General features: G+C 39.2%; 1 protein-coding gene across 6 annotated transcripts in view; it reads right to left on the bottom strand.

The window, feature by feature from the left end:
- fbln1 (fibulin 1) overlaps nt 1–24,805 on the bottom strand; it is a 111,870-nt gene that overhangs the window by 41,220 nt on the left and 45,845 nt on the right. For 4 of the 6 annotated variants that reach the window (XM_067379959.1, XM_067379962.1, XM_067379957.1 and 1 more), the window contains exon 16: nt 24,616–24,753. In XM_067379959.1, the coding sequence (XP_067236060.1) occupies nt 24,616–24,753 (138 nt within the window). Of the gene's footprint in view, nt 1–1,297; nt 2,319–24,615; nt 24,754–24,805 lie in introns of those variants that run through there. The other 2 variants (XM_067379961.1, XM_067379960.1) reach the window with 2 other exon arrangements.

The raw sequence follows: 24,805 nt of genomic DNA, 5'->3' as shown, positions 1-24,805 counted from the left end.
GAAGCCCGGGAGGAAGGAGGGACATGCTGTCGGAGAGCCCTCGCTGCTGAGGGATCGCGGTGCTGCGGAGTTCGGGCAGCGCGGAAGTGAAGACCGCGAGAGGCTGCCCGAGGCGGTGGTGCTGGAGCCTTGTGAAAGGTGGGACGGAGACCCGGATGCCGTGCTCCTGGGACGAGGTGGGGTGGCTGCCGTCCTGGACCTGAAGGGAGCGGAGGAGTCGCCGCCGTCTGCCGTGGGCCGGAGCCTGCTGCCGTCCGCCATGAAGGGGAGGAGCAGGGGACGGGGGACTCGCTGCCGGCTGCCCTCAGTCGGAGGAGCCATCGCCGGCCGCCAGGAGGCGGTCGAGGATCGGGCCGTCCACCGAGCGTCCAGTGCCACCGCATGGCACCGCGAGAAAGAGCCTCTCGGCAGGCTGAGGACCGGGCGGCAGTGTGTCGGGGAACCGGACCAAGAATTTTTTTTTTTTCCTCTCTCCCCTCTCTCGTCCTGTCGCTCCCCTTGCTTCCGTCTCCTTTCTCTCGTCTCGTCTGTCCTTACCCCCAGGTGCTGCGGCCGCCGAGACAGGCCCCGGGGGGGGAGTAAAGCGCAGTCTCGGAGGTACCCCCCGGCCTGCGAGGGGCGTTGGGGGTATGTGACGAGCAGGGCGGGCGAGAGCCGTGAGGGAACGGCGCGAGGCCGGTGACGCGAGTGATAATGAGCGTCACCTGCGAGGCGTGCCGGCCTCGAGTCTCTCACGGAGGAGCTCCGGAGGCATAAAAGGAGGAGCGACATCAGTGAAGGACGAGAGAGGACCAGGCCTGGACTTTATTTTATGTTTTGTTATGTTTGTGTGGCCGGCAGACGTCCGCGAGGGTCTGCCGGCATTACTTTCGTTTTGTTTGTTTATTTTATATTAAAGTTACGTTGAATGTTCGCCGGTTCCCGCCTCCTTCTTCCCATATCTACTAACCTCGTTACAATTTATTAATAGGTTTAATGAATAATAATTAAACAATAATCATTTATTAAATAGTTTATTAATAAAAGTTCACTTTTGAATACTATTGTTGCCTCAAGTAATTGTGTCTGATTTTTAATTTCCAACATATTTTGGGTTCATTTTAAGTCAGACATATAGTAATTTTAAACAATAGTTGGGTTAAATTAAATTGACCAGCACGTTGGTCAAACATTTAACCCAACCACTGAGTTTGTCCATTTTTAACCCAACTTGGGTTGTTTTTAACCCAGCATTTTTTTTTGGAGTGTAACATAGCAGAAAATGCATTCATGTAGAGTTGTAGCCATCATACTATACTTCAATTGAATATATATTTTGTGTGTGTTTATTTTAACTTTGACCCTTTTTGTTACAAACTGTTTCGGTGTCCTGAGCGGCTGATCACTCGATACTAGACAGTTGACAATTACAAAAATAGAAGTAGAAATCTAAAAATTGTTTTTAATGACACAGTCGGTGATACATAAAAAATTAAGCAATGCAAAGTGTGTCTACACAAGCGTACAATCAGTGTCGAGTCGTCAACTCCATACTCAGTTGTCTGTCTTTCAACCCTATGAAGGATGAGCTTGCATCAACTCACAGAAACACCTTCAGTTCCACCTCCAAAGTCAGCTGAAGAGGAAACAACTGGGGAATGAGTAAAAACATGCTTTTACATTCTACAATTAAAAGCATCAGAGCAGCAAATGATGTTTCTTCCCACCAGAACACATGGTGGAGTCTAAAGCAGGGCATCGCTCCCATCATGCAATGTTCTTGTCTGTCCAAGTGTGTCGTGCTCCTCTTGAAAAACTTGTGTAGTTGGATAAAAACATTTTGCCATTTTAGGTGTCCATTTAGAGATTCTCACACAATTAATTGGATTAAAAGGAATAGTTAATCCAAAAAAGAATTATTTTTGGTTGACTTATTCCATAAAGTGGTAATTATTTTGACTAAATTAACTAAATTAAGAATAATCGTTCTGCAAAATCTAATTTTAAGGTTGCAATCTGTAAAATCAAATTTTAAAATATCTTAAGGTTCTCAGGTGAATCTATCTCACAGATCTGAAGATATTCCAACTGGAAAACAAATTTCTTTAAAAATGTAATTTTTTACTGTCATTCAGTAAGATTTATGCTTGTAATTTCATAAATGGACACCTAAAATGTTTAGACAGAAGGTTGATGTTTTTAAAACCAGAACTCAGACACGTAGATGTGAACGTTGATGATGTTCCGGTGAGAGACGACCCCGTTTGTGACATAGTTCATGGCCAGCTTCAGTACGGTGTTCAAAGGACCAACCAGCGGCTTCACCTGTCTGACCACACCTGTAGACGACAAAATATCATCAGAAAAAGTGTTTATGCACTCACTGCAGCTAAACTTGGTCACAAAGTCACAAACTTATCTCTCAATTATTACTATTTTTCTACTATTTTTCATCTCATAATTCTGACTTTTTTTCTCAGAATTGTGAGAAAAAAAAAAAGTCAGAATTGTGAGATATAAACTGTTCTAAAAATAGTCTAAACTGCGAGGAAAAAAAAGTCAGAATTGTGATTTAAATTCGCAGTTGTAAAATTAGTCGTAATTGCAAGAAAAAAGTCCAAATTGAGAGATATAAACTTGCAGTTGTAAAATTAGTCGTAATTGCAAGAAAAAAGTCTGAATTGCAATAAACTCACAGTTCTAAAATTAGTCATAATTGCAAGAAAAAAGTCCAAATTGAGAGATATAAACCCGCAGTTGTAAAATTAGTTGTAATTGCAAGAAAAAAGTCTGAATTGCAATAAACTCATAGTTCTAAAATTAGTCATAATTGCAAGAAAAGTCAGAATTGCGAGATATAAACTCGCAGTTCCTAAATTTGTCGTAATTGCAAGAAAAAAGTCCAAATAGAGAGATATAAACTCGCAGTTGTAAAATTAGTCGCAATTGCAAGAAAAAAGTCCAAATTGAGAGATATAAACTTGCAGTTGTAAAATTAGTCGTAATTGCAAGAAAAGTCAGAATTGCGAGATATAAAATTGCAATTCTAAAATTAGTCGTAATTGCAAGAAAAAAGTCCAAATAGAGAGATATAAACTTGCAGTTGTAAAATTAGTCGTAATTGCAAGAAAAGTCAGAATTGCGAGATATAAAATTGCAATTCTAAAATTAGTCGTAATTGCAAGAAAAAAGTCCAAATAGAGAGATATAAACTCGCAGTTGTAAAATTAGTCGTAATTGCAAGAAAAAAGTCCAAATTGAGAGATATAAACTCACAGTTCTAAAATTATTCATAATTGCAAGAAAAGTCAGAATTGCGAGATATAAACTCGCAGTTCCTAAATTTGTCGTAGTTGCAAGAAAAAAGTCGAAATAGAGAGATATAAACTCGCAGTTGTAAAATTAGTCGCAATTGCAAGAAAAAAGTCCAAATTGAGAGATATAAACTTGCAGTTGTAAAATTAGTCGTAATTGCAAGAAAAGTCAGAATTGCGAGATATAAACTTGCAATTCTAAAATTTGTCGTAATTGCAAGAAAAAAGTCCAAATTGAGAGATATAAACTTGCAGTTGTAAAATTAGTCGTAATTGCAAGAAAAAAGTCCAAATTGAGGGATATAAACTTGCAGTTGTAAAATTAGTCGTAATTGCAAGAAAAGTCAGAATTGCGAGATATAAACTTGCAATTCTAAAATTAGTCGTAATTGCAAGAAAAAAGTCCAAATAGAGAGATATAAACTCGCAGTTGTAAAATTAGTCGTAATTGCAAAAAAAAAGTTCAAATTGAGAGATATAAACTTGCAGTTGTAAAATTAGTCGTAATTGCAAGAAAAGTCAGAATTGCGAGATATAAACTTGCAATTCTAAAATTTGTCGTAATTGCAAGAAAAAAGTCCAAATAGAGAGATATAAACTCGCAGTTGTAAAATTAGTCGTAATTGCAAGAAAAAAGTCCAAATTGAGAGATATAAACTTGCAATTCTAAAATTAGTCGTAATTGCAAGAAAAAAATCCAAATAGAGAGATATAAACTCGCAGTTGTAAAATTAGTCTTAATTGCAAGAAAAGTCAGAATTGCGAGATATAAACTTGCAATTCTAAAATTTGTCGTAATTGCAAGAAAAAAGTCCAAATTGAGAGATACAAACTCGCAGTTGTAAAATTAGTCGTAATTGCAAGAAAAAAGTCCAAATTGAGAGATATAAACTTGCAGTTGTAAAATTAGTCTTAATTGCAAGAAAAGTCAGAATTGCGAGATATAAACTTGCAATTCTAAAATTTGTCGTAATTGCAAGAAAAAAGTCCAAATTGAGAGATACAAACTCGCAGTTGTAAAATTAGTCGTAATTGCAAGAAAAAAGTCCAAATTGAGAGATATAAACTTGCAGTTGTAAAATTAGTCGTAATTGCAAGAAAAGTCAGAATTGCGAGATATAAACTTGCAATTCTAAAATTAGTCGTAATTGCAAGAAAAAAGTCCAAATAGAGAGATATAAACTCGCAGTTGTAAAATTAGTCGTAATTGCAAGAAAAAAGTCCAAATTGAGAGATATAAACTTGCAGTTGTAAAATTAGTCGTAATTGCAAGAAAAGTCAGAATTGCGAGATATAAACTTGCAATTCTAAAATTTGTCGTAATTGCAAGAAAAAAGTCAAAATTGAGAGATATAAACTCGCAGTTGTAAAATTAGTCGTAATTGCAAGAAAAAAGTCCAAATTGAGAGATATAAACTTGCAGTTGTAAAATTAGTCGTAATTGCAAGAAAAAAAGTCCAAATTGAGAGATATAAACTCGCAGTTCCTAAATTTGTCGTAATTGCAAGAAAAAAGTCCAAATAGAGAGATATAAACTCGCAGTTGTAAAATTAGTCGCAATTGCAAGAAAAAAGTCCAAATTGAGAGATATAAACTTGCAGTTGTAAAATTAGTCGTAATTGCAAGAAAAGTCAGAATTGCGAGATATAAAATTGCAATTCTAAAATTAGTCGTAATTTCAAGAAAAAAGTCCAAATAGAGAGATATAAACTCGCAGTTGTAAAATTAGTCGTAATTGCAAGAAAAAAGTCCAAATTGAGAGATATAAACTTGCAGTTGTAAAATTAGTCGTAATTGCAAGAAAAGTCAGAATTGCGAGATATAAAATTGCAATTCTAAAATTAGTCGTAATTGCAAGAAAAAAGTCCAAATAGAGAGATATAAACTCGCAGTTGTAAAATTAGTCGTAATTGCAAGAAAAAAGTCCAAATTGAGAGATATAAACTCACAGTTCTAAAATTATTCATAATTGCAAGAAAAGTCAGAATTGCGAGATATAAACTCGCAGTTCCTAAATTTGTCGTAGTTGCAAGAAAAAAGTCGAAATAGAGAGATATAAACTCGCAGTTGTAAAATTAGTCGCAATTGCAAGAAAAAAGTCCAAATTGAGAGATATAAACTTGCAGTTGTAAAATTAGTCGTAATTGCAAGAAAAGTCAGAATTGCGAGATATAAACTTGCAATTCTAAAATTTGTCGTAATTGCAAGAAAAAAGTCCAAATTGAGAGATATAAACTTGCAGTTGTAAAATTAGTCGTAATTGCAAGAAAAAAGTCCAAATTGAGGGATATAAACTTGCAGTTGTAAAATTAGTCGTAATTGCAAGAAAAGTCAGAATTGCGAGATATAAACTTGCAATTCTAAAATTAGTCGTAATTGCAAGAAAAAAGTCCAAATAGAGAGATATAAACTCGCAGTTGTAAAATTAGTCGTAATTGCAAGAAAAAAGTCCAAATTGAGAGATATAAACTTGCAGTTGTAAAATTAGTCGTAATTGCAAGAAAAGTCAGAATTGCGAGATATAAACTTGCAATTCTAAAATTTGTCGTAATTGCAATAAACTCACAGTTCTAAAATTAGTCATAATTGCAAGAAAAGTCAGAATTGCGAGATATAAACTCGCAGTTCCTAAATTTGTCGTAATTGCAAGAAAAAAGTCCAAATAGAGAGATATAAACTCGCAGTTGTAAAATTAGTCGCAATTGCAAGAAAAAAGTCCAAATTGAGAGATATAAACTTGCAGTTGTAAAATTAGTCGTAATTGCAAGAAAAGTCAGAATTGCGAGATATAAAATTGCAATTCTAAAATTAGTCGTAATTGCAAGAAAAAAGTCCAAATAGAGAGATATAAACTTGCAGTTGTAAAATTAGTCGTAATTGCAAGAAAAGTCAGAATTGCGAGATATAAAATTGCAATTCTAAAATTAGTCGTAATTGCAAGAAAAAAGTCCAAATAGAGAGATATAAACTCGCAGTTGTAAAATTAGTCGTAATTGCAAGAAAAAAGTCCAAATTGAGAGATATAAACTCACAGTTCTAAAATTATTCATAATTGCAAGAAAAGTCAGAATTGCGAGATATAAACTCGCAGTTCCTAAATTTGTCGTAGTTGCAAGAAAAAAGTCGAAATAGAGAGATATAAACTCGCAGTTGTAAAATTAGTCGCAATTGCAAGAAAAAAGTCCAAATTGAGAGATATAAACTTGCAGTTGTAAAATTAGTCGTAATTGCAAGAAAAGTCAGAATTGCGAGATATAAACTTGCAATTCTAAAATTTGTCGTAATTGCAAGAAAAAAGTCCAAATTGAGAGATATAAACTTGCAGTTGTAAAATTAGTCGTAATTGCAAGAAAAAAGTCCAAATTGAGGGATATAAACTTGCAGTTGTAAAATTAGTCGTAATTGCAAGAAAAGTCAGAATTGCGAGATATAAACTTGCAATTCTAAAATTAGTCGTAATTGCAAGAAAAAAGTCCAAATAGAGAGATATAAACTCGCAGTTGTAAAATTAGTCGTAATTGCAAGAAAAAAGTCCAAATTGAGAGATATAAACTTGCAGTTGTAAAATTAGTCGTAATTGCAAGAAAAGTCAGAATTGCGAGATATAAACTTGCAATTCTAAAATTTGTCGTAATTGCAAGAAAAAAGTCCAAATTGAGAGATATAAACTCGCAGTTGTAAAATTAGTCGTAATTGCAAGAAAAAAGTCCAAATTGAGAGATATAAACTTGCAGTTGTAAAATTAGTCGTAATTGCAAGAAAAAAGTCCAAATTGAGAGATATAAACTCGCAGTTCCTAAATTTGTCGTAATTGCAAGAAAAAAGTCCAAATAGAGAGATATAAACTCGCAGTTGTAAAATTAGTCGCAATTGCAAGAAAAAAGTCCAAATTGAGAGATATAAACTTGCAGTTGTAAAATTAGTCGTAATTGCAAGAAAAGTCAGAATTGCGAGATATAAAATTGCAATTCTAAAATTAGTCGTAATTGCAAGAAAAAAGTCCAAATAGAGAGATATAAACTCGCAGTTGTAAAATTAGTCGTAATTGCAAGAAAAAAGTCCAAATTGAGAGATATAAACTTGCAGTTGTAAAATTAGTCGTAATTGCAAGAAAAGTCAGAATTGCGAGATATAAAATTGCAATTCTAAAATTAGTCGTAATTGCAAGAAAAAAGTCCAAATAGAGAGATATAAACTCGCAGTTGTAAAATTAGTCGTAATTGCAAGAAAAAAGTCAAAATTGAGAGATATAAACTCACAGTTCTAAAATTATTCATAATTGCAAGAAAAGTCAGAATTGCGAGATATAAACTCGCAGTTCCTAAATTTGTCGTAGTTGCAAGAAAAAAGTCGAAATAGAGAGATATAAACTCGCAGTTGTAAAATTAGTCGCAATTGCAAGAAAAAAAGTCCAAATTGAGAGATATAAACTTGCAGTTGTAAAATTAGTCGTAATTGCAAGAAAAGTCAGAATTGCGAGATATAAACTTGCAATTCTAAAATTTGTCGTAATTGCAAGAAAAAAGTCCAAATTGAGAGATATAAACTTGCAGTTGTAAAATTAGTCGTAATTGCAAGAAAAAAGTCCAAATTGAGGGATATAAACTTGCAGTTGTAAAATTAGTCGTAATTGCAAGAAAAGTCAGAATTGCGAGATATAAACTTGCAATTCTAAAATTAGTCGTAATTGCAAGAAAAAAGTCCAAATAGAGAGATATAAACTCGCAGTTGTAAAATTAGTCGTAATTGCAAGAAAAAAGTCCAAATTGAGAGATATAAACTTGCAGTTGTAAAATTAGTCGTAATTGCAAGAAAAGTCAGAATTGCGAGATATAAACTTGCAATTCTAAAATTTGTCGTAATTGCAAGAAAAAAGTCCAAATTGAGAGATATAAACTCGCAGTTGTAAAATTAGTCGTAATTGCAAGAAAAAAGTCCAAATTGAGAGATATAAACTTGCAGTTGTAAAATTAGTCGTAATTGCAAGAAAAAAGTCAGAATTGCGAGATATAAACTTGCAGTTGTAAAATTAGTCGTAATTGCAAGAAAAAAGTCGAAATAGAGAGATATAAACTCACAATTCTAAAATTAGTCATAATTGCAAGAAAAAAGTCCAAATTGAGAGATATAAACTTGCAGTTGTAAAATTAGTCAGAATTGCAAGATAGGTCAGAATTGCGAGATATAAACTTGCAATTCTAAAATTAGTCGTAATTGCAAGAAAAAAGTCCAATTTGAGAGATATAAACTCGCAGTTGTAAAATTTGTCATATTTGAAAGAAAAACTCCAAATTGAGAGATATAAACTTGCAATTCTAAAATTAGTCGTAATTGCAAGAAAAAAATCCAAATAGAGAGATATAAACTCGCAGTTGTAAAATTAGTCGTAATTGCAAGAAAAAAGTCCAAATTGAGAGATATAAACTTGCAGTTGTAAAATTAGTCTTAATTGCAAGAAAAGTCAGAATTGCGAGATATAAACTTGCAATTCTAAAATTTGTCGTAATTGCAAGAAAAAAGTCCAAATTGAGAGATACAAACTCGCAGTTGTAAAATTAGTCGTAATTGCAAGAAAAAAGTCCAAATTGAGAGATATAAACTTGCAGTTGTAAAATTAGTCGTAATTGCAAGAAAAAAGTCTGAATTGCAATAAACTCACAGTTCTAAAATTAGTCATAATTGCAAGAAAAGTCAGAATTGCGAGATATAAACTCGCAGTTCCTAAATTTGTCGTAATTGCAAGAAAAAAGTCCAAATAAAGAGATATAAACTCGCAGTTGTAAAATTAGTCGCAATTGCAAGAAAAAAGTCCAAATTGAGAGATATAAACTTGCAGTTGTAAAATTAGTCGTAATTGCAAGAAAAGTCAGAATTGCGAGATATAAACTTGCAATTCTAAAATTAGTCGTAATTGCAAGAAAAAAGTCCAAATAGAGAGATATAAACTTGCAGTTGTAAAATTAGTCGTAATTGCAAGAAAAGTCAGAATTGCGAGATATAAACTTGCAATTCTAAAATTTGTCGTAATTGCAAGAAAAAAGTCCAAATTGAGAGATATAAACTCGCAGTTGTAAAATTAGTCGTAATTGCAAGAAAAAAGTCCAAATTGAGAGATATAAACTTGCAGTTGTAAAATTAGTCGTAATTGCAAGAAAAAAGTCCAAATTGAGAGATATAAACTCGCAGTTGTAAAATTTGTTGTAATTACAAGAAAAAAGTCAGAATTGCAGTAAACTCACAGTTCTAAAATTAGTCATAATTGCAAGAAAAAAGTCCAAATTGAGAGATATAAACTCGCAGTTGTAAAATTTGTCATATTTGAAAGAAAAACTCCAAATTGAGAGATATAAACTCGCATTTCTAAAAAATAAAGTCGCAATTGCAAGAAAAGATATAAAGTCAGAATTGACTTTATAAATACCTTTTTTATTTTTTTATTTTTTTAGCCACCGACTTGCCAAAATATAAAATAGTTAGGAATTGCCAATGCGAGTTGTGTGACATAAAAAAAAAAGTATGCGTCGCAAGAGTTGCTATAGTAAACATTAGCATAAACTGTTGTCTTTTGTCTTTCAGCAAAAGTCTGCAAAAACATTTGAAAGAAACTTTAGTACAGTATCCTAAAGACACAAGCTAAACTATGCACTGCATAGGCCAAGTGTTAACATCTGCGTTGTGTACTTGTGTCTGTCCATAGTTAATGTGTGGCTTTTAAGCACGCTCTGAAGTTTAAAATTATGGATCTTTTGTCATTTTATAGAGACAAAACATTGTCATAATTATGTCTGAGCCTCTAATAAGTGGTGGTAACATAACAGACAAAGTTTATGAAAATAAAAATAATTCACAGCCATTATGGAGCGACTCAAAGGAGCAGCATATACCAAAGCTTCATTTGATGATGGATGCCACATTCATTGTTACAGAAACAAAGAAAACTGGATTTCCCCAAAGGACGCGAAACATCCTCCGTTGGCAGACCACACCCGCTATGAGGACCAACCAAATGAGCCAAGATCGCTGAAAAATCTTCTAAAAGCGAACGAATGAACGCTGTTGATATAGGCGGACAGCGCCGCATCTCTTGCTGGAGCTTCAGTGACATTAAGTTCCCAGCTAACCAGGAACATTCACAGAACTTCCCTAATGTTCTGGCAATGTTCTCTCAACGTTGTGAGCAAACTTTGTTCTGATATCTATCCGTCTATCTATCTAGCCACCTATCTATCTATCTATCCGTCCATCTATCTATCTATCTGCACCATTTATTTCTACGTAAATAAACATCAGAAAAACATTTCATGTTTTTTTTTTTTATTAAAACAGTGTTTGAGTTAAAAACAGAGCTTTTTTCACCTTATATTTTGTATTTTTTGTGTTCATATACTGTAGCAAGTGCCACAAAAGACATTCTGATGAAGTTTTTTTTAATTCAAAATGTAAAATGTTTTGATCTAAAATTGCCGAAAACCTCTAAAGGGTTAAGCTATAAACAAACTCTTCGCATGTGCATATTTTATATCCGTTTTTGCATTATTGTGGCAGTGCTAATCTCTCTAGAGTTTCCTTCAAATGTATGTGCCATTGAACCGAATGTTGCTAACTAACTTGCTCTTCCGTGGAGGAGATTTTCCAAAAGAGAAAACTAACCGTAGAAGAAGACAGTTTAGGTTATCCACCTTGTAAGAGCTGACACGACCTTTTGTAACTTGAATGGTTGAATGGCTTATTTTAGCTGTACCAAAAGCATCTGTTATGCTGCTTAATGTTGCAAACTGGCATTTGACGTCATTAATTTAATTGCTTATCCTAAACATAAGCACACTGGTTTGTAGCGTTAAAAGTTTAATGGTTTACTGCACTTTGAGTTATTTACCTATAGCTGATTCATGTGAAATGGCTTTCGCAACATTTAGAATACAATTTGTTCTTGTGTTGCATTACTTATGATGCATTTCAAAATGCAATGATGCACAATCAAGTTTGCAAGTTATAGGGAGTTTACAAAGTGTTTCAGGAAGTTTAAAATCACCCTGCATTGTTTTGTTTAGAACTAAATGCTGAATGTGTCTGTGGTCTGTTTCCAAACCGCAAAGCTGCGCAAATGTGTTCCCACGCTCATTTCGAAATGCCATTAAAGAGCAAGAAGACTGCAAATAGCTTCAGTTAAATGCATGTTAGCTGTGTACACACTTGCCACAAAACAAAGTTGAGTCGATGCCAAAAGCCATTCGTCATCCTCAATGGCTACGTGGGTTGCGATATTGAAGGTTTACATGTAAACAGTCCAATTTCTGGTTTTCTGGTCACTCCAATTCTGAGAGGAAATGTATGACAGGATCCAAAATGGGCAGGTTTAACACTAGGGACAAATGCGAGGAATGAGTTGCTCGACCACAGTATTGGATAATGACATGCTGGTTGATGGGTTATGCAGGAAAGGGCAACGGAGTCGGCCCACATAGCCAAAATGCCAAGGTTTATCTCACGGTAAGCTCACCCCCAACGCTGCACCACACAAGAGCTGTTGGGAAGCGTGGCTGTGTTATCCAAACAGCCCTAAACAACTGGAAAGAGGACATGACTTTTACTTGCTCTCTTTGAAAGGCCACATGTGTGGTTTGGTGTCTCAAGCTCAATTAGCAATGAATCATTGCGGTCAACTAGTCGGACTGAAGCTGGAATGTTTGTTCCAGTCGTACCTCCATTGAAAATTTGACCACACTGTCATGTTTTACAACAGATCGCTTGTATTTGCTATCGCTGAAAGTTAAAGTGCAGTTTATTCAGTGTTCAACTCTAGTGTGGTAGTGTGGCATTCTGGGAATTTAGCCTGGGAATTTTAAGTACTTGCAACCCAGTCATGGGGTGTGTTTGAGTCCACTTTTGTATGCCTTTCCCTCAATCTCGTTCACTCAGATGTACATCATTGATTACATTGCACGAGAACCCTTACAATGGGTTTAAATGGAATGCCCTAAGCTCTTGATTGAAATTACGTGTTGTGACATCACAATTGTGTTGCATTGTGGTCTATGGAGCTGCCTGAAGTGTACATTTAAGTAGACTCACCCCCTTCGGTCAAAATCGAGGGGTTGAGGGTCTGTCCAAATAAACTTCCCTCGTCTATTTGACGAAGTTGAACACTTCAAAATGGCGACGAGGATTTCCTGAGGGGAAGTGCTTAGGGAAGTTTACGAGTGAATGTCTAAAAGTGAAATTAAACAATGCTGCTTCCGAAATCGCATACTAAGTAGCTACTGCATTTTAATTTGAATTTACTTTGCGACTTCATATGAATATGGGTAGTATGAATGAAATTCAGACGTACTGCATCCACCATACTACTCCTTTGGCATAATGTATAGTAGGGAAGTATTCGACTTTGGACACAGCGCTAGTGATCTATCAGTAATGAATAATGTATTCAAGCGCATGTCATTATGAGGTGCTCAAGGCTGCCACCTACAGGTCTTAGTAGACTAATGCACTTTTGAATGTTTTACTCACTTATATTTTAAATTACTGAGCCCCACACATGACATGCAAGAAAAAAAATTAAATCGTGTGCATGACTTACTAATTCGTTCCCTCAATTTACTAAATCGTGCACACAACTTACTAATTTGTAGTGATGGCCGATTTCGAAACACATGCGTCATGAAGCTCCGAAGCTTCATGAATCATTTGTTTCGAATCAGTGATTCGGAGCGTGTATCAAACTGCCAAAGTCACGTGATTTTAGTAAACGAGGCTTCATTACGTCATCACTGTTTCGAAACATTTCAAAACCGTTCGAAATTTCAGTTGTTCACCGGTAGAGGGCGATGATAAAGTTAACCCATGAATCATGCAGATTCACTGAGAAGCATTGAACAAGTGTCTACCTGATCTCTGATCAGTTTTATAAATTTGTAGATGTTTTAATTAGACATTAGAATAATTAAAATGAATAATGGTAGTTATTAATCTCTTATTGGCCTGTTTAGCTTGAGCCATGGAACAGAGAAACAAGCCTTGAAAATTGATAAAAGAACAGATATACAGTCACTCTATGTAGCCTAATCTTATTAGAGAATTAGTTAATTGCATTTAATAGATTTTACTTTCAATAAAACATTTGCAATAGATTTGTAAAAAGTGTTTTTACTGCATGTTTAGTTTGAGTTTTGTTGCATTTACACTCTTTTGACCACTAGGGGTCACCGTGGAGTCAAGTGTCAGATTGTTTCGAAGCCTCGAATCATCACGGCACATTTGATTCAACTGCTTCAGTGTTTCACGAAGCCTCGCTCTGCCCATCACTACTAATTTGTTCCCTTGATTTACTAAAACGTGCATGACTTACTAATTCGTTCCCTCAATTTACTAAATCTTGCACACAACTTACTAATTTGTTCCCTTGATTTACTAAAACGTGCGCACGACTTACTATTGTTACGGCTGGTGGTGTAGAGATGAGGCAGATAACGGATTTCCACAAACATATAAGACTTTAATATAACCAAAGGCAGAGTACACCAAACAAGCATCTAACATAAACAGAGAACGGACGAGGAGTGAAGGGAGTGAGTGCAATATATGGGGAGTGCTGACAATAGAGTCCAGGTGCAGGTGATGAGTGACGATGAGGAGCTGACGAGGGAAGTGAGTGCAGGTGTGGAGAACAGGAGGATAATGGGAAATGGAGTCCAGGGGAACACGGGATCTGTAACAGTACCTCCCCCTCCCGGTAGGCGCGTCCTCGCGCCGTAGATGTAACAACCGGGAGGGGGGCGGGCGCCCTGGAGACCTCAAACCGGAGCAGGGGGAGGAGTAGACTGGAGTGGAGGTCTCCAGGGCAGGCTCAAAAGCCATGGCGGGTCAGGAGCCGTGGGCAACCATGGCGGGTCAGGAGCCGTGGGCAGCCATGGAGGGTCAGGGACCGAGGGCAGCCATGGAGGGTCAGGGACCGAGGGCAGCCATGGAGGGTCAGGGACCGAGGGCAGCCATGGAGGGTCAGGGACCGAGGGCAGCCATGGAGGGTCAGGGACCGAGGGCAGCCATGGAGGGTCAGGGACCGAGGGCAGCCATGGAGGGTCAGGGACCGAGGGCAGCCATGGAGGGTCAGGGACCGAGGGCAGCCATGGAGGGTCAGGGACCGAGGGCAGCCATGGAGGGTCAGGGACCGAGGGCAGCCATGGAGGGTCAGGGACCGAGGGCAGCCATGGAGGGTCAGGGGCCGTGGGCAGCCATGGAGGGTCAGGGGCCGTGGGCAGCCATGCAGGATCAGGGGCCGAAGCCTTCGAGGCGTTGAGCCCAGGCGGCGGTGAGGGACCGGCGGGTGATGGCCGAACTGTAGGCTCCGCCGACCGAAGCGCAGCCGGGGCTCCAGAAGGCCGCAGTGGAAGCAGGAGGACAGCCAACAAAACGAACACCGGGGGGAGTGAGGAGGCCAACTGGAACTGAGGGACGGAGTGATGGAGCGGAGACGGAGGAGTGTAGTCCAGAGGGGAGGGCAGGCCGACGAGTGAACAAGGTGTGAGTGGAGGCAGGATGGATACTGGTGAAGCTGGTGGACTGATGGACAACGGTGGAGCAGAGGGAGGTTGGAGCCGGGGTGAAGGTAATCGCCCAGAGGTCTGAGGTGGAGATCTGGGCGAGGGGGCTTGAGGCGGAGGTGCAGTGAGTACATTAGTGGGAGGAGGCGGGAGAGGGAGGCAGGGAGGGAAAACAGTCTTTGAAGAGCAAAGTTCATCATAATAAAGGGCTCGGCGGCGACTGGAGCGGCAGGCTCGGCGGCGGCGGCGGCTGGAGCGGCAGGCTCGGCGGCGGCGGCTGGAGCGGCAGGCTCGGCGGCGGCGGCTGGAGCGGCAGGCTCGGCGGCGGCGGCTGGAGCGGCAGGCTCGGCGGCGGCGGCTGGAGCTGAGGGCTCGTAGGCGGAGACTGGAGAACTTGGCTCAGTGAAAAAGTCAATAAGCCACACGGCATCTTCTGGCGGCTCGCACAGGGTTGGAGCGGGCTCTATGGGGACTGGAGCGGGCTCTGGAGATACTGGAGCGGGCTCTGGAGATACTGGAGCAGCTTGTTTCCTCCTCCTCCGCCTTCGGGACCCAGTAGAGAAGTGTGGGTTCCGTGTAGGGCAGGCAGAGCGTTTGCTGGAGGGGTATGCGGAGGAAGACGGAGATTGTCTGACTGGCCCGGCCAGCCGTGTTTCTGGATGGACTAGAGATAGACACCCATCCTGAACCCAATCAACTACGAATTTGGAGTCATTTAACCATAAAATGGAATTTATAGTTTCGCTCAAGGAGAATCGGTAATCGGGTTCACCAAAACGGATGGTGTCATCCTCTAGTCCATCCAGAAACAGAGAGATCAAACATGCTTCAGGCCAGTCAGACAAGGAAGCAAGCTCAACGAACTCCTCCACATACCTCTCCAGCGAACGACCTACCTGCAGGAGCCCGATTAGGCGATCGCTGGATGACAGGGTGAGAGGCGTTGGAGGAGCTGGAGCCAGGGAGCCGGGGAAAGTCTCCATCCCTTTTTTGTGGAAATCCAAAGTTTAGGTCCGTTCTTCTGTTACGGCTGGTGGTGTAGAGATGAGGCAGATAACGGATTTCCACAAACATATAAGACTTTAATATAACCAAAGGCAGAGTACACCAAACAAGCATCTAACATAAACAGAGAACGGACGAGGAGTGAAGGGAGTGAGTGCAATATATGGGGAGTGCTGACAATAGAGTCCAGGTGCAGGTGATGAGTGACGATGAGGAGCTGACGAGGGAAGTGAGTGCAGGTGTGGAGAACAGGAGGATAATGGGAAATGGAGTCCAGGGGAACACGGGATCTGTAACAACTATTTCGTTCCCTCAATTTACTAAAACGTGCGCACGATTTACTATTTCGTTCCCTCGATCTACTAAAACGTGCGCACGACGTACTAATTCGTTCCCTCGATCTACTAAATTGTGCACACAACTTACTAATTTGTTCCCTTGATTTACTAAAACGTGCGCACGACTTACTATTTCGTTCCCTCAATTTACTAAAACGTGCGCACGATTTACTATTTCGTTCCCTCGATCTACTAAAACGTGCGCACGACGTACTAATTCGTTCCCTCGATCTACTAAATTGTGCACACAACTTACTAATTTGTTCCCTTGATTTACTAAAACGTGCGCACAATTTACTATTTCGTTCCCTCGATTTACTAAATCGAGGGTTTTTTATGAGCTATATTTAGGAGGTTGGATTGTTTTATTTAAAGGTGGAACGTGTATATTTTTGTGCCATTACTTTTTTTATTTTTCTATTTCTTTCTTTTTTTCTTCTTTATTTACTTGTGGATTTGATATGGTAATTAGTTAGATTTAAGGATTTGTTGGATTATGTTTTATTTAAAGGTGAAGGTAAAGTATTTTTGTGCCACTAGTAAAAAACGTAAAACAAGCTTTGACTTTCCTTTTCCACCAATGTCAAAGAGTCCACACATGCCATTGGATAATTATTATTAATAGCCAAATAGCTACTTAGTGACTTGTTTTAGCAAACTGGCATTCAGTCCCATCAGGGTTTTTTCTTCTCAGAATACATCACATTACGGAAGCAAAATGGGTTGTGAATGCCGTTTCATGTTGACTTTAAATGATTAGAAATCCTGTTCTCTTATATAACTTCTCTCCTCCTTGCGGCCACCGCCCTTGGATATGTCAAAGCGGGTGATGAATCAGTCTTGATGGATGACCGGGTCCCTGGCTGAGCTCTGTCGGTGAGTGAAAAGTGTCTGTGGGGGCTGCAGACCACCACAGTAGAGAGAAAATGGTTTAATTTTCAGTGGTAATCCCTCAACTGAAGAGTCTTCATGGGTTTGGGTCCAGCTCATTGTGTGGCTAAAGCTGTGCCATTTTGTGATTCATTCTCTGATACGTTGTTATCCAGAGGCCGATGTGTTAGACTGTCCTCTGCTTGGCTTCAGCATGTGGCGCGTTAAACATCCTGCTGTTATTCTGTGCTTTCAGATTAGATAAAAGACCCTTCCTCTGGCGTCAGCGGATAAAATAGCAAAGGTGAAAATCTCTAAGTAGCAGTTCTTAACCCTCTGAGCCCCTTCATTTTTGGGTCACACTTGGTACCTTCGTGTATTTTCAGAAAAATTATTGTAATATATTTTTGTTCAATAATGTTTTTCTATTATTATTTCGAATTTTGAGAGGATTTTATGATACTGTGCAATATTTATAAAAAAAATTTAAGAGCTATTTTTTCCATTATTTATTTATTTTATTATTTTTTTGCATTATTTCAGATTAAGGCCCTTAAGTTATCTGAATCATGTCCATGATTTTTTTGTGTTTTCACACTGCTAATGCGACAAAAGACACCAAGTGTCATCCCATTCTAATGAAACAATTCAAAAATTCAAAAACTTTTGGTCAGTTCTGACTGAAGAGGCCCAGAGGGTGTTAAACAAACTGTAGTTGTAGTTTCTGTCCAGACCCCAAAAAGGTCAAAATGAGTCACAAAACCATTTCTTTTCAGTGAATGAGTTCATTCAGACAGTTCAGTAAATCAATCATTTGTTGAACTGTTACATTATAATGAACTGACTAAAGGAATTGATTCAGTAAAATGAATCGGATGCTGCACACACAGGGCATTTCAGGAGAGTGTGCTACAGTCTCAAAGTAGTTACTCTGGTTGGTGAAGCTTTATACATGAAGTAGTGGCTAATGCAAAGCAAATCCTCGTCCCTCCGCAGCGTCTACAATTCTGACACACTTCACTAAAATTCCTCTGGTCTGTGTGAAGGACAGTAGCCGTAGCCAATGTCACATACCTGATCACAGACAGCATGTCTCTGCCGTCGCCTCCGTTTGTAACGTTAACTTCCCTGCGCTCAAATATTGCATCACTTGGAGCGGGCGCTGACCACAGGTGCATATCCCTACCAGATGTTTCCACCGACTGGAATTTTTATCTTGCCTTTTTTTATCCGGACCGAGGTGGAGCCAAACTGAGAGCCGCTCAAGGGAAGATGCCACGGCGTTTGATTTCCCACTGCCTGCTCCTGCGGATGTCGGTACATTCCCCATGCTCGTGGTAGTCCGGGCTATTCCAGGCCTGCATTTCTGAGATCCAGACGTCATTGTGTCCAAAGCCAGGGATTCATCCTCAGAGAGGAGCGTTGATGCAACAGACTGTACCTCCTTTCCCTGCCACTCGGACCACACACACACACATGCATTGAATGTAGGGCTCCACAGTATTGGAAAAAGACGACATTGTGATATTTTGTTTTACTGCAATATGAAAAAATATACAAATACGTTTTACCATATGACTTGAATATCTGTATGAAAATAATGATTCTACAATGATTGAGTTGATTTTGTTTAGGCCTGAAATATACACTGATCAGGCATAACATTATGACCACCTTCCTAATATTGTGTTGGATCTCCAAAACAGCCCTGACCCGTCGAGGCATGGACTCCTCTAGACCCCTGAAGGTGTGCTGTGGTATCTGCACCAAGATGTTAGCAGCAGATCCTGTAAGTCCTGTAAGTTGTGAGGTGAATCATCCATGGATCGGACTTGTTTGTTCAGCACATCCCACAGATGCTCCATTGGATTGAGATCTGGGGAATTTGGAGGCCAAGTCAACACCTCAAACTCGTTGTTGTGCTCCTCAAATCATTCCTGAACCATTTTTGCTTTGTGTCAGGAGCATTATCCTGCTGAAAGAGGCCACAGCCACCAGGGAATACCGTTTCCATGAAAGGGTGTACATGGTCTCAACAATGCTTAGATAGGTGGTACGTGTCAAAGTAACATCCACATGGATGGCAGGACCCAAGGTTTCCCAGCAGAACATTGCCCAAAGCATCACACTCCCTCTGCCGGCTTGCCTTCTTCCCATAGTGCATCCTGGTGCCATGTGTTCCCCAGGTAAGAGACGCACACGCACCCAGACCAGGCCACCTTCTTCCATTGCTCCATGGTCCAGTTCTGATGCTCACTGTTGTCTCTTTCAGCGGTGGACAGGGGTCAGCATGGACACCCTGACTGGTCTGCAGCTATGCAGCCCCATACACAACAAACTGATGCACTGTGTATTCTGACAGAGCTGCAGTTTTGGAGATGCTCTGACCCAGTCGTCTAGCCATCACAATTTGGCCCTTGTCAGACGCGCTCAAATCCTTGCGCTTACCCATTTGTCTTGCTCTTAACACATCAACTTTAAGGTCAAAATGTTCACTTGCTGCCTAATATATCCACTCACTAACAGGTGCCGTGATGAAGAGATAATTTTTATGAAGTTTTATTTTGAAGTGTTATTCACTTCACCTGTCAGTGCTCATAATGTTATGCCTGATCGGTGTATATACTCTTTTTACTCTGAAAACTTTAAGTACAAATTCCTTTTTAGGACTGAACGATTTGGGAAAGCCTTGAAAAATTTGGGTGTTCATACTTGAGTTTAAAAAAAAAAAATCTTTCCACTTGATTTGTCATAGGTCACATTCAGTAAAGGCACTGGCTGTGTTTCAAATGGGATAAATCCACCTTCAAAAGTCACTAAAAGAGGTTAATGCATTTGTTTTGTGGCAGGACTGCAGTGTTTGACCAATGAAAGTGGTGGAAACCTGTTTGAAAACAGTCATTAGCTAGTTTCCATCCACCTATTTTTTGAGCATTTTGGGATATCAAATGCAATCTTACAGCAATTCGTACATATTTTATGAGGTGACCAATTCTGCAATTTTGCAGCCTTAATTGAGTGCCATGAATAAAATGTGGAGATTAAACACATGAAGATGAACTACTGAGTGTTTCCCAGACCGTCCAGCTCAAAGACTCTCTCTTCTGTACTTGAAATGTTGACTTTGTAGTGATGAGCACCACCTTGAGTCAACCTACCTGGAGCGGTGCTAAAAACAAACACTGCTACTGTTCTGATGCTTGAGCTGGTCACCATAGACACGATTGTGTTGTGATTGAGGCCGTCAGTGTTTTCACACATTCGTGACTGATTCACAAACGTGTGGATGACAGAAACTGCTCTGAGTGTTGGGCATTCCCAGTCCAAATCAAACAGCAATGACTGTGAATTTCTGAAGAAGCTGTAAAGAATCTTTTACTGCATTTATTTGGACTTATCTGTTTATAGTACCTCAAAGATTATGCAATTTATGTTAAATGTGCCCTAGAACCAGTTTTTACAAGATGTAATATAAGTCTAAGGTGTCCCCTGAATGTGTCTGTGAAGTTTCAGCTCAAAATACCCCATAGATTTTTTGTAATTAATTTTGGGGCATCATTAACTATGCACCGATTCAGGCTGCGGCCCCTTTATATCGCGTGCTTCCTGCCCCCCCGAGCTCTCAACGATAATACAAAGTTCACACAGCTAATATAACCCTCAAATGGATCTTTATAAGATGTTCGTCATGCATACTGCATGCATGCGTCCGATCATGCGAGTATAGTGTTTATTTGGATGTTTAGATTTGATTCTGAATGAGTTTGATAGTGCTCCGTGGCTAAAGCTAACATTACACACTGTTGGAGAGATTTATAAAGAATGAAGTTTGATTGAAGACTGCAAGTGTTTAAAAATGAAAATAGTGACAGTCTTGTCTCCGTGAATACAGTAAGAAACGATGGTAACTTTAACCACATTCAACAGTACGTTAGCAACATGCTAACGAAACATTTAGAAAGACGATTTACAAATATCACTAAAAATATCATGATATCATGGATCATGTCAGTTATTATTGCTCCATCTGCCATTTTTCGCTATTGTTCTTGCTTGCTTACCTAGTCTGATGATTCAGCTGTGCACAGATCCAGACGTTAATACTGGCTGCCCTTGTGTAATGCCTTGAACATGGACGGGCATATGCAAATATTGGGGGCGTACATATTAATGATTTGCCTGTTTTTCGGAGGTCTTTTAAACAAATGAGATTTACATATGAAGGAGGAAACAATGGAGTTTGAAACTCAATGTATGTCATTTCCAAGTACTGAACTCTTGTTATTCAACTATGCCAAGATAAATTCAATTTTTGATTCCAGGACACCTTTAATACTTTTTCTCTTTCCATTTGATTATGTAGTCGTACTAGCAGTGTTTGTAAAATAAGCTACTGAAATAAAATCAAAATTGTTATGGTTTAGTGTGGTTATTGAATCAAACTTTTTCTCTGAAGCTTCTCGTTTATTGTGTGTTTTAAGAGAACAAAGTCAATAATTATCAAAAAAAAGAGCTGAAATTGCTATTCACAGTCCCTAAGGGCCACCAAAACCTTCTAAGTGGGTGGAGCCACTTCTACTAAAATGGCTATAACTCGTGAACGGAATGAGATATTTTCACCAAATTTGGCACACCTATGTAAGAGCTCATTCTGTGGTCACGTGACAAAGGATGTGGCGACTGGCCAATTGGTGGCGCTACAACAGGAAAAAAAAATAAAAATGGCTATAACTTCTTCACCATTAGTCCGATCGACTTGAAAATTGGCATGCAGTGCCTTCGTCCAAGGTGACATGATTGTCTGAGGACACTGACGCATCTCAAAAAAAATGTCGGCCATCGGACACTGAAATTTGAGCAGCTATCAGACAAGGTTAACAGAGGCCGATTAGAACGAAACCCAATGGACCTGTTTGACACACGGCCCTAGAGGCCTGTGAGAATTTTGAAAGAAATTGGCCACTGGGGAGTGTCTTTGCAGTTTTCCACGTGCGTAAAGGATTGTGTATCGCGCGATTTTTCACGCACGCCCACAACATTCATACCACATTGTAGAACTCCTCATTGTGAGCAGCTTTGCCTTTAGGACCGCCTCTGTCCATCGAATTGTTCAATAAATATTGGAGATTATTTCAAAAACCAACTTTGGCAAACTAGTCCTAGGTTTTTGGCTCAACCTTTATAACTGTTAAAAAGCTTAAAAAAACAATACATGTGGAAACCTGTTTGAAACAGTCACTGTTGCAATTTTTTAGTGATGCAGAAATTGCACACTTCACCCTAAAACTTGTACGTTATGAGAAAGCATTCTTGCTTTCTTATATCATATCTACAAGCTTTTAGGCCATGGATTGTGATGACATATGTTAATAGTTGAGGTTAATGGATTCATACAACCGTCTCTGTGTTGCTCAAACATACCACAGCATCAACAAATATTGTTTTAACAGTGACATGTCTCGTAAATCACATCAAGCTCCTTTATTGTAATCCAAAGCCCGAGGGAAACAGGACGGAGGACAGACTGATCTGCGCTGCGTACATCCCTTGATTTATCCACACCAGCTGTTCTCCGACACTGACTCATGCCACGTCCATTCGTAGGACCAGTTTAATTCAAGGAGCTTCTGGTCACGATATGAGGCCCCTGACTAGGGCCCTGGAGAGGACCGTAAGAACAGCACGTTCAGAAAGAGGTGGCTCCTTGCATTAAGTGCAGGAAACGCTTTCATGTGGTACCCGCTCGAACCAGGCCAGACAAACACACACATACAGACGTCATGACGTCAGGATTCCACACGACCACGAGTGTCTGCCGTCGGCATCATTGCCAGTTGTTTGTGGCTCTTTTGTGTTATGGTGATTTAGGAAGTCTATTCTCTCGGCTAGGAGGGGAACTACCCATGACGTCTGCGCACACAATTACACTCTTCAGGGTTTCATTATAATGCGTTTCATCTCAGTCACACTGATCTTTCATGTTCAGGCGCCATTGTGAAGTAAATTAAATAAAGACTTTTTGCATGAAAGCAAACAAAATCTGAATTTTTATGTTACAGTGGTCGGCCAAAATCAGGATGCAATGATGTGCCTGTTGCTAGGGTGTGGCTATGTGGTTGCTAGGTGGTCACTTACTGGTCCAAGTATTCAAATAATACTAAAATAAAAAGTTTAGTTTAATACCTAATGCATTAACTGAGTTGAACATTATTGTAAAGGGTTGCACCCAGAGTTAAATTCTGGATTAAAAACAAACCAAGTTAGGTTGAAAATGGACAAACCCAACAACTGGGCTGTTTTAACCTAGTGGTTGGGTTAAATGTTTGCCCAACCTGCTGGGTAGTTTTATTTAACTTTTTTAACTGCCTATTTTGGGGCACCTTTAACATTAAAAATGACTGTATTGCTTGCTTAAAATGAACCCAAAATATATTGGAAATTAACATTTATTAATAAGTTTAATGAATAATAATTAAACAAATATTTACTAAATTGATTATTATTATTGCCTCTAGTGTGTGTGATTTTTAATTTCCAACCTATTTTGGGTTCTTTTTAAGCCAACAATATAGTCATTTTTAAACAATAGTTGGGTTAAAACAATCCATTAACTGGGTTTGTCCATATTTAACCCAACCCAGAGTGCAAGTATAAGTAATAGGGTAATAGATTTTCAAAAATGATTGATCAACCACATAAAAATTGAAATCTGATTTGAAGTGGTCTCTGAAGTGTTGTAAATATTGTAAAAAGTCCAAAGTCTGTTGTATTATGAAAGCACAAACCAGAGACACCAAGTCCTGCAGAAAAGCAAACAAAAAAATTGTTCATGAAAACGCATGGTTGAATGTCAATAAAATAACTTGACTTTAATTAGTTTCAAAGTTCATAGCCGCTGATTTCGTGGAACGTTTTAGACATTTCACTCCATCTTATATAATCTATGAATGAATTTCATTTTAATATTGCTTCAAGGGATGTCAAAAGTGTATGTTTCTCATCAGTCTCACCCACATTTCTATAAACTTAGAATGGTTGCCCTTCCCAATAACCTTTGAGTGAAAGCGCACCAACAATAACCGTCTGGACACCAAGAAACCTCTTTGTGAGTTTTTCAAAGTGTCCTGGAAAAACAGCGAGTAGACAGAGAACACATTAAAGTCGGTCATGCCACAAAAGTGGAAAACAAGGCCACATGCTTATAGCGAAGGAAAAACATGGGCTCAGGATGAACAACACATGGACGAGCGTCTTCAAACGCAGCCGAGAAGGCCGCAAATGATGCCGTCGACTCTGTAGGCCTATCATCAGATAGGAATCACACTGTCGGAATGAGTTAGATTGAATAAGCCTCTCCGTGTAGATTCATGCTTCCCCCTCTCCTCCCGCAAAGACACACATATGCATTTGGTTTGTTTAAAGAACAAAGAAAAAAAAGAGAGAATCTTTCGTAATGGGAAATTAGGTCAGAAAACCACTTGATGCAAATGTGATTTCCAGACAGGGATGCCTCTGGGCTCGGTCTGCGGTGCGCTGGCATTGTTATCCACATGCCACAGTGACACTCACCCACGATCATCCCGTGATCCAGACGCTTGACGATGTCGAAGGAGTTCTGGACGTTTCCTTCCAGGATGTCGTAGACGATGTCCAGAGAGTCCGTGTTAGGAAGGTGAGAAGGTGTCGGCGATCGAAGGAAAACGAGTTCTGGGGAAAAAGAATCGCAGTTGTCGATACGTTATTGAGTTTGGTAGCCATG

This window comes from Chanodichthys erythropterus, chromosome 24 (assembly GCF_024489055.1).
Source record: "Chanodichthys erythropterus isolate Z2021 chromosome 24, ASM2448905v1, whole genome shotgun sequence".
In the NCBI taxonomy this organism is placed as follows: Eukaryota; Metazoa; Chordata; class Actinopteri; order Cypriniformes; family Xenocyprididae; genus Chanodichthys; species Chanodichthys erythropterus.
Note: the sequence above shows the minus strand (reverse complement) of the source record. Positions and strands in the feature narration are given on the sequence as shown.